Source organism: Lepidochelys olivacea (genome assembly GCF_965140295.1).
Source record: "Lepidochelys olivacea isolate rLepOli2 genome assembly, chromosome: 8".
Classification (NCBI taxonomy): domain Eukaryota; kingdom Metazoa; phylum Chordata; order Testudines; family Cheloniidae; genus Lepidochelys; species Lepidochelys olivacea.
In genome coordinates this window covers 99,329,782-99,344,293 of record NC_140418.1, presented here as the reverse complement: position 1 = coordinate 99,344,293, position 14,512 = coordinate 99,329,782, and the positions used below count along the sequence as shown (strand labels likewise).

At 37.1% G+C, this 14,512-nt stretch overlaps 1 protein-coding gene across 8 annotated transcripts in view; it reads left to right on the top strand.

Moving 5' to 3' along the window:
* ELAVL4 (ELAV like RNA binding protein 4) overlaps positions 1 to 14,512 on the top strand; it is a 106,928-nt gene that overhangs the window by 40,661 nt on the left and 51,755 nt on the right. For all 8 annotated transcript variants that reach the window (XM_084637206.1, XM_084637208.1, XM_084637205.1 and 5 more), the window contains exon 2: positions 11,051 to 11,291. In XM_084637206.1, the coding sequence (XP_084493332.1) occupies positions 11,051 to 11,291 (241 nt within the window). The remainder of the gene's footprint in view (positions 1 to 11,050; positions 11,292 to 14,512) is intronic.

The window sequence follows — 14,512 nt, the reverse complement described above, 5'->3', positions numbered from 1 at the left end:
ACTAATCCAATAGGCTTAGTTTTTCTTAATATTGAATAAATAAGAGTACTGCCAATTGAGGACAAGCTAACTTTCCTGCTAGAAGAGATGTGACTTACATTGCATCAAATCATGTCCTATTTTTCCCAGGTCTGCACCTCTTAGACCTGAAAGCAGTAGTTGTTGCTGCAAGAGGAAAAAAAGTTCACACGTCTACTAGGGTTCTCTAGATGTAGTTACTGCTATGTTTTCATTAAGGCTCTGTTGAAAGTAAAGTTTAGACTGTGTTGGACAGAACTGGTGCAGTGCATGTGTGGATAAGCCATCAATTTCTGCATCATGCAGGCCTTCATGTAGATGAAACACATAAGGGTAATGTTTTCAAAAATGCCTGTGTGACTTAGAAGCCCATGTCCCCCTGAAATAGAATTAAGCTCCTAAATCACAAAAGAGCCATTGAAAATTTTACCCTTTGTTTGTACACCATGGTATTAATTCCAGCAGCAGGGGTTCTTAGTAAGATGATGCTCATGGACCTAGCAGGTTCTTGGGACCTGTTTCCATAGCTCAGGGGTTAGAGCATTTATCAGCTTGGTTTAGTAAACCAAGGATTGCAAGTTCAAATCTTGCTGGTACTTAGATAGCCGTTTCTATCTGGGCCTTTTCAATACTTAGTCCTGCCATGAGTGCAGGGGACTGAACCAGATGACCTCTGGAAATTCCTTCCAGTCCTATGATTCTCTTCTGAGCCCTGTGTTCTTCATTGGCCTCTGGCTACTATGAGCTCTTTAAACTTTTGAAACACAAACTATATAGCTATATAATATGGGGTTCTCTGTCTAAACTTGCAGGTTGGGAAAGCATTTAGAGTAGACGATTCTTACAAGGAAAAATGCGATTAAAATCTTGGGCCACAGTGGTGCTGTCAGTCTTTGCCAGCTGGGGACCTGGCTCATTATACTTACTTGTAAATAGGTGCATATGCTTGTGCAACATGCACGCACACATAAAACAAATACGAAAAGTTGGTAACTTAATTAAAAACTAATAGGAAACTGAACTAAGGGGTAGAGATTAAGAATCAAATGCATAAGAGCTTAGTATCGAAAAACTAAAAGAAAACAAAAAAGGATTAAATAATCCTGCTTCTTTGCCCGTGCTCTGTATATTTTTAGGTTGTAAGCACTTCAGGGTAGAGACCTGTCTTATGTCTCTGTCTCTAGCACAATCTTGTATTTATTTATTTGTCTAGCTAGGTAAACTGTTATGTCTGCTCAGGTTCGTGTCTAGCGCAGCCATTATTGTGGTGTGTTTTGTACTTGAGGTTACCACCTTGCTAGCAAGCACAGATTGGAAATACACTTCTGGTTAATGTAGTCTTTTAAGAGTTCATTGATAGATCAAGAGGAATAGTATAGTGAGTAGGAAACCTCTTTTCCCTTTGTTGCATTCACTGCCTAACACAGGTATAATCTTTTGGGGAAGAAGGGGGAAATCCCAGGATACAGTGTGGCTTGGAGCACCTGATCAAGGAAAAATTGGCTTGCTGGTTATGAGACAATTTGTTTTTTGGGTTTTTCTCCAGAGCTTTCTTGTCCTTCAGATGCAACTTGAGAGAACTAGTAGTATATTAAACACAAAAAAACAGAGGGAAATGAGGTGTGATATGGTATGATCACAAAGCTGATAAAACTCTTAGGTAGAGCATGACCTGACTTCAGCATGCAAGCTTAGCAAAATGAAAGAGAGGGTAATTGAAGAAGAATGAGGTTTGCTTTAGGGGCAGTGGAGCCCGACCTTGGATTCCTTTGTTCCAACTGATAGAATGTAGGGAACTTTTAGTGTGTGTAGCCCCATGACCTTCTGGGAGAACTAAGTGGTTAGATTCTAGGGCAGAGTAGCCATTGTTACTGGTTAAGTGTCCTGACACAGAACCAGGTCAGCTTTGTTATAGTCTGTGGCATTTTATTATGAACCCTGTAAGGGATTTTAACCTGAGTTATTGTGTAACCCTTATCGCAGTCTAGGTGGTTCCTTTTTTGCCATGCTGTGTACTTAGCTGTGGCATCTCTTCTAAACCTCAATTCCAGTAAAAATCAGGGCTCTATTCTCCCTCTCTGACCTTAGTGGCATGAAAGATGGAAGGCAAATTTCAGTGAAACCAGTCCAAATAGAAAAGGTAAGTCAGACTCTGCTTTCCACCACTGAAGTAGATTCCCTTGGTGAAAAGAGTAACTAACTTTGGTTCAGATAGGTCACCCATTATAACTTGTCAGCCATTCCTTCCTGCATAACGTACGAAACCTCAGAAACGTACAAGAAGTTGTTTCATGCTAGAGTCCAAACTGGACATTTGCAGAGTACTAAAAATAGAACCACACAGAATTGGGACTTTAGAAAAATGGAGACACTCTTTGTGGCCTCATCAAGAAGTGAAGAAGTTGCAAATGGGTATTAATATCCTGCATAATGGAGACACGTAAGGACAAGAAAAGAGATTCTGTGAGGTTTAAATGTCACGCGACAGCAGAAGTCACATCCTGCTTTGGAAGAAAACAAAGGCTTTATTCTCAGACACAGGCAAAGCTGTAATTTAACAGTAGGTTTCTGCATATCTTCAAAAATCGCTGCAGACATGACAGAGCACGTGTAGCACATGGTTGGAAAAGTAGGCTAATGGTTTTACCCCATCTCTGGCAGTTGGGCTGCTGATAGCACTTGGGGTTCTGACTAGTGTGGAATTGTATAGCAGGTGCATGGTCTTGTACTTCTTGGCTATCCCCAAAATCTCTGTGGAGAGAGGTAGAAGCCATATGGAATGTGTGATGTACTTATATAGTCTTCTCTACATAGTTGCAGGACGTGTATCGTATCCTCTCTCTACATAGTTGCAGGACGTGTATCGTATCCTCTCTCTACATAGTTGCAGGACGTGTATCGTATCCTTTGAGAATGGCTTCTTTGACTGTTTATCATCTGTTGTGTAATATGTTGACTAATGACAAGGTAGTTATGATAGTCTTTGCCTGTTTAAATGGGTTGGAAAGTCTGAGTACTGGTAGAGGCCAGTATCCTTTGGGAACGAGACAAAATGAAATGTATAGTAGGAACAAATGTTGAAGATGTCAACATTGAAGATAAAGAGCCAGATTTGGCCCATTGTTTTGTTGGCCCATTGGTTCCATCGTTGGGAAAGATCTGGGAGGAGGGATTCTCTTGTGATTAAGACACTGGACTGGAACTAGGGAGATCTGGTCTCAAATCCTACCTCTGACACAGACTCTCTGAATGACCTTGGACAGGTCATTTAATAATTCCTTTCTGCTTTGGTTTCCCCTTCTGCAAAATGAGGGGGAAAGATAATATACTTTTAATTTCACTCCCACACTACTACTTGTATGTTTAGGGCCGGATAGTCTCTCTCTGTTTGTATAGCACCGGATATGAGAAGACTCTGATCTCAGATCCTCAGGTACTACTGTAATATAAATAGTATTACCAATAAATTTTATTTTCTTTGCACTGGTAGGTGCGTCACAGATGATGGGAATGTAAAAAAACCAACAAACCCTCTACATCTCTGTGTATCATTTTAATGTTACAAACATTTTTGTCCTAAACAAGTTTAGCCATTTAGAAAGAAGAAAACTATTTTATTAAAACGAAGCTTTTCCTTTTAAAATTAATGAATTTGACTTTTTTTGTCAATTAGCATGACTTTCATGCGCAGTAAAATTATGGCACCCAGTAATTGTGAACTAACTGAAAATATTTGAATACTATTTTAAAACTACTGCACTGTACTCTGAAAACAAAATTTTATAATGAAACTAAGGTTTTGTCATGTGAAATAAAATGGTGGTAACAGTAACTTCCAATTTAATGCATTTTCTTTTCCAGGCTAATCCTTTCTGCAACATGAGTGTGTAAACATTAAATATATCTTTTACAGGAAGAGGGAGAAGATAAAGCATGTGAAAATTGTGGGGGAGGGGGGTATGTCAAAATACAGAGGATTAGATAATTGTTCATTTCTGGGATATTGGATATCCCTTGAGGCAGAATTGCTCTGTAGCTTAGTTTTCCTCTTTTATTTCATGTTCATGATGTATTTATTAAGTAAATAATAGCAAGTCTAGCTGTGTAGTACATAAACTTTAGTAAAAAGGTAATTGACGGTGAAATTTGACAGTTGTGTTGAGGAGAGGAAAATGTATGTGTTCAAGATCCACAAAGATGTTTTCCATGCTCCTCTTAAGATTAGCTGTGAGGGAAGTGTGCGTGTACATCCAAGAGGTAGAATTTGGCCTTTAATTCTGACTTTTGCCAGTCTGTGCTTTAGAAAAAACAAATCCTTTTAATTACTGTTTATTATCATGGTTGTGCCCAAAGGATTTTGTGCCATGTGTTGTATAACACAATCCTGGCCCAGAAGAGTTTACAATCTAAGGCCTCATTCCTGCAAACATTTAATGCACCTGCTTGCTTTTACTACCATGAATAATCCCATTGAAATCCGTGGAGCTACTTACGGCAGTGTAGTTAAGCATGTGTGTAAGTGCCTTTGGCCCCGATCCTGCACATATATATGCTTAACTTTACACTTGTGAATAGGCTGTTTGGCTTCAGTAGGAATACTCATGTGTAAAGTTAAGCACGTATGCCTTTGTTGGTTTGGGGCATAAGACTCCAGTCCTGAAAGCAGCTAAATCCAGTTGGGTCCCAGCACTTGAGGAAAGCTTCTTGAAGGATCATGGTTTGTACAGTGCAGAAATCGTTGCTGTCAACACTGTTGGTATACTGAGAATTTATTTTAAAAAAATTGTTTTTCACGAAGGACTTGTGTACATGGCGCCGCAGTCTGGACAATGGGGTTGTGAATTGCAGAGCACTGTAAAGTGTTGCACTCTAATTGCCCCATATAGACCCTCTTGCGTGAACGAAAAGGTGCCTAGCTCACATTGATGTAATCCCGTGTCAAAGAGAGATCCTTGTGAACGTCTACTAACATTTTATTTAAATATGGCTATGGGACCTCCACCATAGCACCATTTGTTTTCACATGTAAAGCAAACAACTTGCAATGCTAATTAAAGTGCTCTCTTATTTTATCTAAGAGTTTTGCATTATTTATCTAAATTCTCTTTTATGGGTGAGTGTTCTGAGTTTGTTTATTAATGAATGCTTAGAAATAATATAAAATTAGACCTTATGAATTCTTCATGAGGTATAATTTACCATGATCATTTTTCCTGGCATTTAGGTGCTGTGAACAATTTATTATGTACGGATAATATTTTTTACTTCTGAGTGCTAGAAATAATCTGTCCATATGAACTGTATACTTTTCATAGTCTTAGAATTTTTCTCAGATTTTGCTTTCTTAGGAAAAGTCTGCTTGTGGAATCTTTGCAAAACACTGCCCTTTGGCTTTTATAAACAAATATTTAGTTTTGGAAACTCTATTATTGTATCGTTCGCTGTGTATAGCAGATTCCCAGGGTGTTACCTATAAAAAGCATGTGTACACATGTAATTCAGATAAGAGTGGGGCTTTAAGGAAATGATTTGTTACTATAAAGAGTTTTCAGTGTATGTATGCAACACTCTTCTCAGTTCAGCACATGGGCTCTTTTTGAGACTACAGAGAACAAATTTTGTAAATGTAAAATGTATATTCACATTTATTGAGCCATTGGCTGTTTATGCATGCAATAGGAAGATAAGGCTGTCTTAATCGGTTTGTGGGTAGTTTTCTAAATGATTCATTAACTGTTCTTTGTAATGGTAGATGGATGTAACATATTTACTGTACTAACAACTAAAGATTAATGTCAGTTACCAGTAGCTTGTTTAAGCATTATAATAGTTTTATTTAAATTATACATGCAGGTATTCTTTGCATTATTGGTGAAACTAATATTTTAGCAGGAAGATTAAATTCACTGTATTCATTAGAAATATTTATATGAAGATTCATAAAAAGTATTTCTTAAATATTATTTAGAATGTAGGAGCTGCTGTGGTGGATTTTTTGTTGTTGACGTTCTTTGGGGGTTTTATGCCATGCTTTGTGATTAGCTGTGCTTTGCAAAACACTGGCAGAGCTTATGCAGTCTTCCCAAGCAACAAAGTATTTCTTTGTGCAACCTGTCAAATTAAAATACCCTGTAGTTTGATGATATATCACCGTACTGAGAAAAGTAGTACACCAAGAAATAATTTTAGAAACTGGGGGTCTGATGCAATGCATCCTGAATTGAGGACAAGGCTTGCCTTTATTTGAAATAGATTGATATACCTAAAATAATAATCAAACTTGAAATTCTGTTTTGGTCACATGGAAGATTAGTATAAATCAAATTAACTTTTGCTTGGGCTTACATAGATAATATTCAAATTAATGTTGGCTTCTAAATTATAAATGTATACAGTATCTATAATTTAACTTTTTTTCCAGGATATTATGCACATATAGTTATTAATTAATATAGGATATTATGCACATATAATAATTAATATCTCTCTAATTTTTTCCATACCAGAAGACTACAACAGAAAGTGCTCTGGTTGAATAATTTAGAGACAAAGGATATAGGGTCATTTCACAGTTGAAAAAACAAAACAAAACCCAACCAGGATTCATCTACTTTAAAGGGCACTTCATCTTGGACTATAACCAACAGCTTTTTTAAAAGGCACCTTTGTAGTGACAGGGTTTTTTTAAGGGACATATTTGGTAATCTGTGTATGGAGAATAATATTGTTAGAGATGGCCCAGCCTGCTAATTCCTTAAAAAAAACCTTTTCATAATACCAGTATTTGTGTGAATGTAGATATGGGGAATTGCTCTTGCAGTGTAATTTTAAAACCAACAATATCTGCCTAAATTGCATTAAATAAATTATTCTACAAAAACATCGGAAATGTTGAATTAGACATCAGTGGCTTAAGTTTTAAACATAACTATGTAAAACATTGTTTCAGGGAAAGTGTGTGTGGGGAGGGAGGACTTTGAGGCTAAGTGACTGTTGTATTTTTGCACTCATTTTGTCAATATTTGAATAGACCTTTTGACCTGAGAAGATGAACGTATGGTTCTTCTCCCTGCAAGACATTTGTGGAAATGAGCTACATCTCCATAGTGATTCTACCCTAGTAAAAGATAACTTTGGTAAAAATAATAATAATGCAGTGCAAGGACCTTTATAGTAATTCAAACACCGTGAAAGCAAAAAGTGTGTCCAGGAAATTTCAGGAGACCCTTTTCTAGAATGTTGATGATGTGGTGAATAATAAGTTAACATCTTTCTTTCAGTGATGAGCATAGGGAGAGGAAATAAGTGGGTTGATGAAGAGCATTTTTAAAATAAATAATATATTTATTTTTAAGTAGTACACAATCAGTTCCAACAACATTTTGATATTGAAGGGATAGTAAGCTCTACTACAGCTAGCTTGTAACACACAGAACTAACCTACAGAATGTCTGAGTTTAGAAGTGCTAAGTGGGGGTATGTCTGATAAGGAGTATTAGGACTGTTGTTTTTGTTGTCATGAATAATTAAAATTTTTAAAAATGGTTTGTCAGAGAATATAGCCGAAGTAAACATTATCCCTTCATGCTGATAACAACTTGGAGTGCTTTCTCTGGTATATAACTGCTTTTATACATAAATTCTCAGAAACCTCTTCTACACGAAGGAAAGTCTTAAATTATTTAATGAAAAATCAGTATGCTCAGATGTTTGTTATGAACGTTTCTGGTAAAATATTTTGAGTTCCCATCAGGTTTTTTTTCTTCCTGATCTCTCATGTAGAGAATGAGAAGACGAAGTTACATTTAGAAACTCACATCATCACAGTAATTCAGTAGAAAGCAAATCTTGGGCCTGATTTTCCTTTTCGTTGGTGAAAATGAGGAGACATTTCTTTGAAGTTAATGGAGTTGAACCAGAGTAAGTGAGAAGAGAATCCGGCCCTAAGATGCCACAGTAATGAATGCTGAGATACTAGCAGTGAGGAAGATATCTTCAAGGGAAAACGTATTTGCTCAGACTCAGACTTGATAATTACCATTATATTGTAACTTTAAAAATCTTAAGGGTGAACTATACATTTTGCTTGGTGTTGAAGATAAAATTCTAAAGATTATAACACTTTGTGCAACATTTGTAACCACTAGAGTAGCTAGCATTGAATGTGATCATCCTTTGTGGATTTTAAAATCAAAGATCAAGGGGTAAATGTTTAACAAGGGTAACTAGCATGCCTCCTGCTTCTGTTACTAGTAATAGAGTGTCAGCCTTTACTTCTCAATATACTGCTCTGAGAGCATGATCCTGTTCTCATTCAAATCAATGGTAGTATTCCCATTAACTTCAGTAGCGCAGGATCAAGCCTTAAAACAATTTATCTGACATTTCAGCTTATTTTTTTAATTAAATCTATTGCAGTGGTTTATATGTCCATAAAGCACTTTAGTTAACCATACCTACTCAGAATTTCCAGTCTCTAAATATATCTTATTAATTTTCAATTATTCACTGGGTAAAATATTGGGTTTTGAATTTTGTGATTGATATAAACGTTTGTAACAGCACAAATCTATTATAACCCCTATTAGAATGCACAGTGTAGAAATTAACCAGTGAAAATGCAGAAATGATAGTTCACTAAAACGAGTATGTAAAATAGACATATTTTATCAGAAGAGGATGACTCTACTTCACTAATATTTGTGGATGTTTAAAATTGAGTTAAAATGCTAACATTGGACCTGATCCTGCAGAGCTCCCTCATCTTGTGTAGGCTTGAGTAGGAGTTAAGTTTGCTCAGCACCTCAGTAGAAAGTATGAGCCAAGATTGTGTTTTTTAAATCAATTTGATGCAGTTATGTGCATACAACATAGATGAAAGAATTATGCTCAATTGAGCTGTAACTTCCAGAATACATTTGTTCACCAGAGCGAGAGATAACCACCTCTACAGTAGACTACCAGCAAAGCTTACTGGGACTGGAATAAGTATTGGATTTAAGGTTAGAGAGGTACAGAAATGGAATGGAGTACATAGTCTCTTTACTCTAAATCCTTTAATAGCATGTATAAGTGAATATGCATCTGAAATAGATATCATCTATATTGAAGTTGGGAACATATTTGATCGTTGGTAAATGTGCAGAACAAGAGATGGGGTTATCTAAAGATTTGGGCAGTTTACGGTCATGTGACTTGGCAGTGGTGGTTCTGACTGGAATCTGTTGATGTTTTTAAGAAGTTGTCATTGTTATGAAGCCATCACCTACTTACATACTCTGATTTTACTTTCCAAATAGTTCTATTTCATATATTTGCTGTGCCTTTTTGTTAGCCATTCTGAAAGGTCTTCATTCGTTGAAAACTGTTAAACAAAGTTGCTGTTACTTGCTGTGCCAAATACTTAAACAGTTTTGAATGGCTATTTGTAATGTCCAGTTATAAACAAAGGGGATATTTCATAGGTGAGGTATCAGAAACAATACTGAAACACATAAATTCACAATCATTTTGGTTTGGTTATTTCTAGTGCTTCCTTAATTTAAATCAAGTAGAAAACATTAGTTCGCCTGGTGTCAGTCTAGTTTAGAATACTTTGTTTCCCCCTCCAAGGTTTTGTAGGGAATTATTAAATCTATCTTGTCACAATATGTACTTTACTGACTTTAAAGAAAGAAAGCAAAATTAAGTCTTAGGTAATTATTGTAATTATAGGATCAGATCGACACAGGGTTCAAACTGTATGGTATCTAAGTCTCTCTTGGATTTTTCCTTTATCATTTAAACTTCCTTGCCCTCCATTAGTGGGAGTCTCTCCTGCTTGATAGTACTTTATATCACTGAATATCTGATGCTGTCTTTAATAAACAGAGACCTTGCCTACACTGGAGATTTTCCACAATTACAGCCATCTGCTTAGCTGCACCAGTGCAACCCCTTGAGTAGACAGAGAAAGACACAGTTTGCACTGGTAGAGTTTACCCCTATTAAGGTAGTGTCCACCAGTGCAAATCCTGGCTTTCCTCATCAATACCTGGGATTGCACTGGTACAGTTATATTGAAGTTAAAGTTAATGGAGCTTCCAGATGAAAAGCTCTTGCATTATTAGACCTTGATCCTGCAAATGCATACATACATTTCAGTTGTGTGTTTAGTACCACTGGCAGCTCAGATGCATCAGTGTTTGCAAGACTGGACTCTTACTTTGTAATTAAAAAAAGACCATTTGAATCTGTTTTTTGAAAAGTATGGCCTTAAATTTCAAGATGGAGAGGTGTTTTGATTTTTATCTCTATTCCTACCCTGTGAGCCATTTGAAAGTAATGGCTCTGGTAGAATCCAAAAGGTCCTTTGCAATTACAGCAAACACTATAATACTCACATCCATGAAGGTTCAGGGTTAGGGTCTTGTGCTGTAAAGAAGAGTTAGTCCACTAGTGAAAAATATTACTGGAGAATAAAAGTAATTATTGGAGCCAGTAAAAGGTGTGTCTTGTGTGATCAGAGGGTTATTACTCGAAGGTGATCCAAACGACAGCTATTTGCAGATTAAAAGCTCCCACTTAATTTGGTGTCACACTTTGTGATACAGTTATTAAATAGGCAATATATTTTACCTTTTCAATATAGACCTATATATTTACCTCTTTTGCTTTAATGGAACTGTAATTTTAATCATGATTATTACATTAAATTATAATTAAATTCATGCTTAAATATACATTTATCAAAATGGTTGTGTGATGAAAACAGAAATTAGCTTTGCATTAACCAAAAAAATGGAGGGTTTTTTTTCCCACTGCTTCTTAGTATATGCTCACAGCCAAAGACTAGCATGACCTACTTTACAACAATAACAGAGGAATCAAGCCCATGTCTTTTTTTTCTTTTTTTTCTTTTTTTCTTTTTCTTTTTCTTTTTTGTTAAAGTGTCTGAATTGGCCATGAAAGCTACCTACTCATTGATGTGTAAGTATCTTTAAAAATAGCAATTGTATGTGAAACTTCAGGCAGTTTTTTTTTTTTTATTTAGATAATTAGCACCATGGAGCCTCAGGTGTCGAATGGCCCTACCTCCAATACGACCAATGGACCCTCCAGCAACAGTAGAAACTGTCCTTCCCCCATGCAGACAGGGGCTGCCACAGATGACAGCAAAACGAACCTCATAGTCAACTATTTACCCCAGAATATGACACAGGAGGAATTCAGGAGTCTCTTTGGGAGCATTGGTGAAATAGAATCCTGCAAACTTGTGAGAGACAAAATTACAGGTATGCTCTTAAATATTTTTGACATTGGCTTAAATACGCACTTCTACTTTATGTAATCCTTTGGGCAACACAACTTCGGTGTCTTTAAAATATTCATAGATTTGTTGAGTTGTGCCTAAGTACATACAGTGGACACCACAATAATTACCTTTACTGCATATTCCCAGAATGGGAAATATTGCCAGTACCCCAATAAACTTCCTGCAGGTGGTAAACCTTCAGTCTTCAGTGATGTCTACTGTAGAAATATATACAGATTTCAGGAGAAGCCAGTTGTGTTCCAAGCCACATAAAGAGCTAGAAAAAGAGTAACTAGGATTTCTGAAAAATTCATAATATATTTATAAAACATAATTGGGAGGGGCCTTTTGTACAGGTTCACAGCCCATTTGATGCCATTTCCTTCCCTAGTCCTCCTTCATTTTTATTTATTTTTTCCTAACTTTAAAAAGGATAGTCTAAAACCTGTGCTGTGTGGTTTTTTTTTTTTTTTTTTGATGATTGGGTCTTGTTTATAGCTTTGTTCTCCGATACTCTTACCTCGTCTTAGCCCTTTTTCTCGTGGAATAAAATCTGTTGATAGGATTATCTGCAGAAATTTCAGAAATAAACCCGTCATTATAGTCTAGGTCTGTATCAAAGAGAAAAGAAATGTGCATGTCCACCCATAGGAGAAGCATGAACAGGTGAGGAAATACCTGCTCTGTTGTCCGTCTTTGCTGCAGAACTGCAGCCATCGTCATACTCTGGAATACATCCTATATTTAAAAAGGCAGTGGGATGAACCATCATCTTTTATGGCTGCTTGTGAAGGCTCTGTGGCTTTATTACTCCCACTCTAAAGGAGGAGTGGCTGAAGTTTCTGCTGCTGTTTGGTGCATCACCAATATCATAGTTCATGATGTAGCATACATATGTGGAGATTGCAGTCACCGCCAGACTCTGTACTGTCCTGGAACATCATGTTCCCTCACGCCCTGCTCATAGCAGGGTATTGGTTACGCAAGGATCTGTGTGAGTGATATTCAGCCATTTGCAGGTTTCTGAACTCCTTTTCTGCTGTACTGCATACCGCAGCCAGGCACGAGCGAGCTCTACACGTATACATGTTCTAAGTAAACCTGTGCAGGATCTGCCCCTAAGTAACTACAGATGCTCTTACCACATTTCCTTAACTGTAGCAAAGGGTTGACAGTCTTGGAAAAGGAAGGGTTCCCAAAAGGGCAAGAGCTTTTCCCCCATAGAACATACACATAGAGGGCTGTGGGTAGAAAATGGGATATAATTCTCTCTTCTCAAAATGAATACTCTGGTTTTATCATGAGAATGAGGATATAGACAAACAGTGTTGCTCTAGCACTCACATAGCCTATTCTCTGACAGTATTAGTATGATCCACTTATCATTTCACATTTAAAAGCACTTCCTTTTATTTCCTTTTTGCCATATAACAAAGTTCAAATTTAAACTGAGGCACATAATAAATGGCAGTAGCCCTGAAGAAAATTGCATTCTCAAAAATGTAGTTAATCAGAACTCTCTTTTGCACATTGGTTTTTATGTATCTACCTCAGTACATCCTGATTGGGAGACAGCTTCAGGAGTGTGAGGAAGAGGATTAAAAAGGAGTCAGTGAGTTGCCTTTGCTTGTGCTTTATTTAGATTGTGGAATGTTCAAAGTGTTTTTCTTAAGAGCAGAGCTGCATTCATGGTACAGCAACCTAACACTGTACTAGAATATATTTCTCTCGATATTTGCTAGCACAGCTGTTAATTAGTTACAAAACTATTGTGTTTTTCTTTCCAATCTAAGGAACTAAAATTACAGGTAACTTCAAGTGTGTTAGATGTGAGCAGACAAACAAGTATAACTTTTAAATTAAGTGCCACTAGAGTCTCGTGCTTCCAGTCTGGATTTTGATCATGAAAAATCCAATTTTTCAATAGCTACCGCATATTTTTAGCTTTCTAGACATCTCAAAATTAGTGATGTTTTTCTCTAAACGTAATCCTGAGTTTAGATGGGTACAAAAATGCCACCTGTTGTTTCTTTCGCAGGATGAAAACCCTGGATGTTGTCTTAGTCTTTACTTTCTTTTCTGTGTGTACTGTTTCCTCTTGGTTTCATGCTATCTGAAGGATTCTGTCTCAATAGTAGATGCGTGTACTAGTTTCGGATATGCTTCTGGGTGGTTGTCCCCCTAGAAATTTTCTTTCAGTATGAATTGGATCATTCTTTCTGAAATGATTTATGGGCAACCAGTTTTCCAAAAATTAAGATTGGAGTAAAATTTTCAAAAGTGCCTAAGTGATTTACAGACTCCGTCCCATTCTCCAAACTGATATATGCACTTAGGTTCCAAAGCCTCATGGAATTCAGTAGGCTTCTAACTGTGAAAATAGAACTTAGGGCCTCAAATAACTTAGGCACCTCTGAAATTTTTATACCAGATAATTTCTCTCTATTCCAGAGTCCCAGTGGTTTGAAGTTTGGGGAATGGACTTTGGTTCTTGGAGACTCAATTTTTCTCAGAATTACCTTGTTCACTTTTCAGAGTAGCAGCCATGTTAGTCTGTATTCGCAAAAAGAAAAGGAGTACTTGGTACTTGAATGCATCCGATGAAGTGAGCTGTAGCTCACGAAAGCTTATGCTCAAATAAATTGGTTAGTCTCTAAGGTGCCACAAGTACTCTCTTTCTTCTTGTTCACTTTGATTATGCTGATAGAAAACCCTGATGGTTTCTTCTGAGTTTTTATTTTCCCTTCATCTTGAATTCACCATGCCACCAAACAGCTGCCACCACATGTCAACCTGGTTCCCCTACATCAGAAAGTCCTCGGAGCAAATAGAATAGTGGGGAATCTGACATGCAGTTTTATCTGCTGGTCTTCTCTCCCTGTGTCCAGCAAGAAGACTGGAAGACCACTTCACTCCTTCCCTCCACCTACTTCAGTCACATTTCTCCAGGCCACTTAACGTTGAAGCCTGCGGAGTACTAGGGATTAGAATGTTTGTTAAATGCAAAAACAAGACTCCTCAAACTATGTCTAAATTGTGGGTATTGGCCTCTGGTCATTCTACACAGCACTAGACCAGAAGTGTGTCGTGTCCCGTCCCCCCCCCCCACCAAAGGCTCACCAGCACACACAGTTGTTGTTTTCATCAAGATGAGCATAAACAACTAAAAAGACAAGACCAGACTCATACTACAGACCCAGT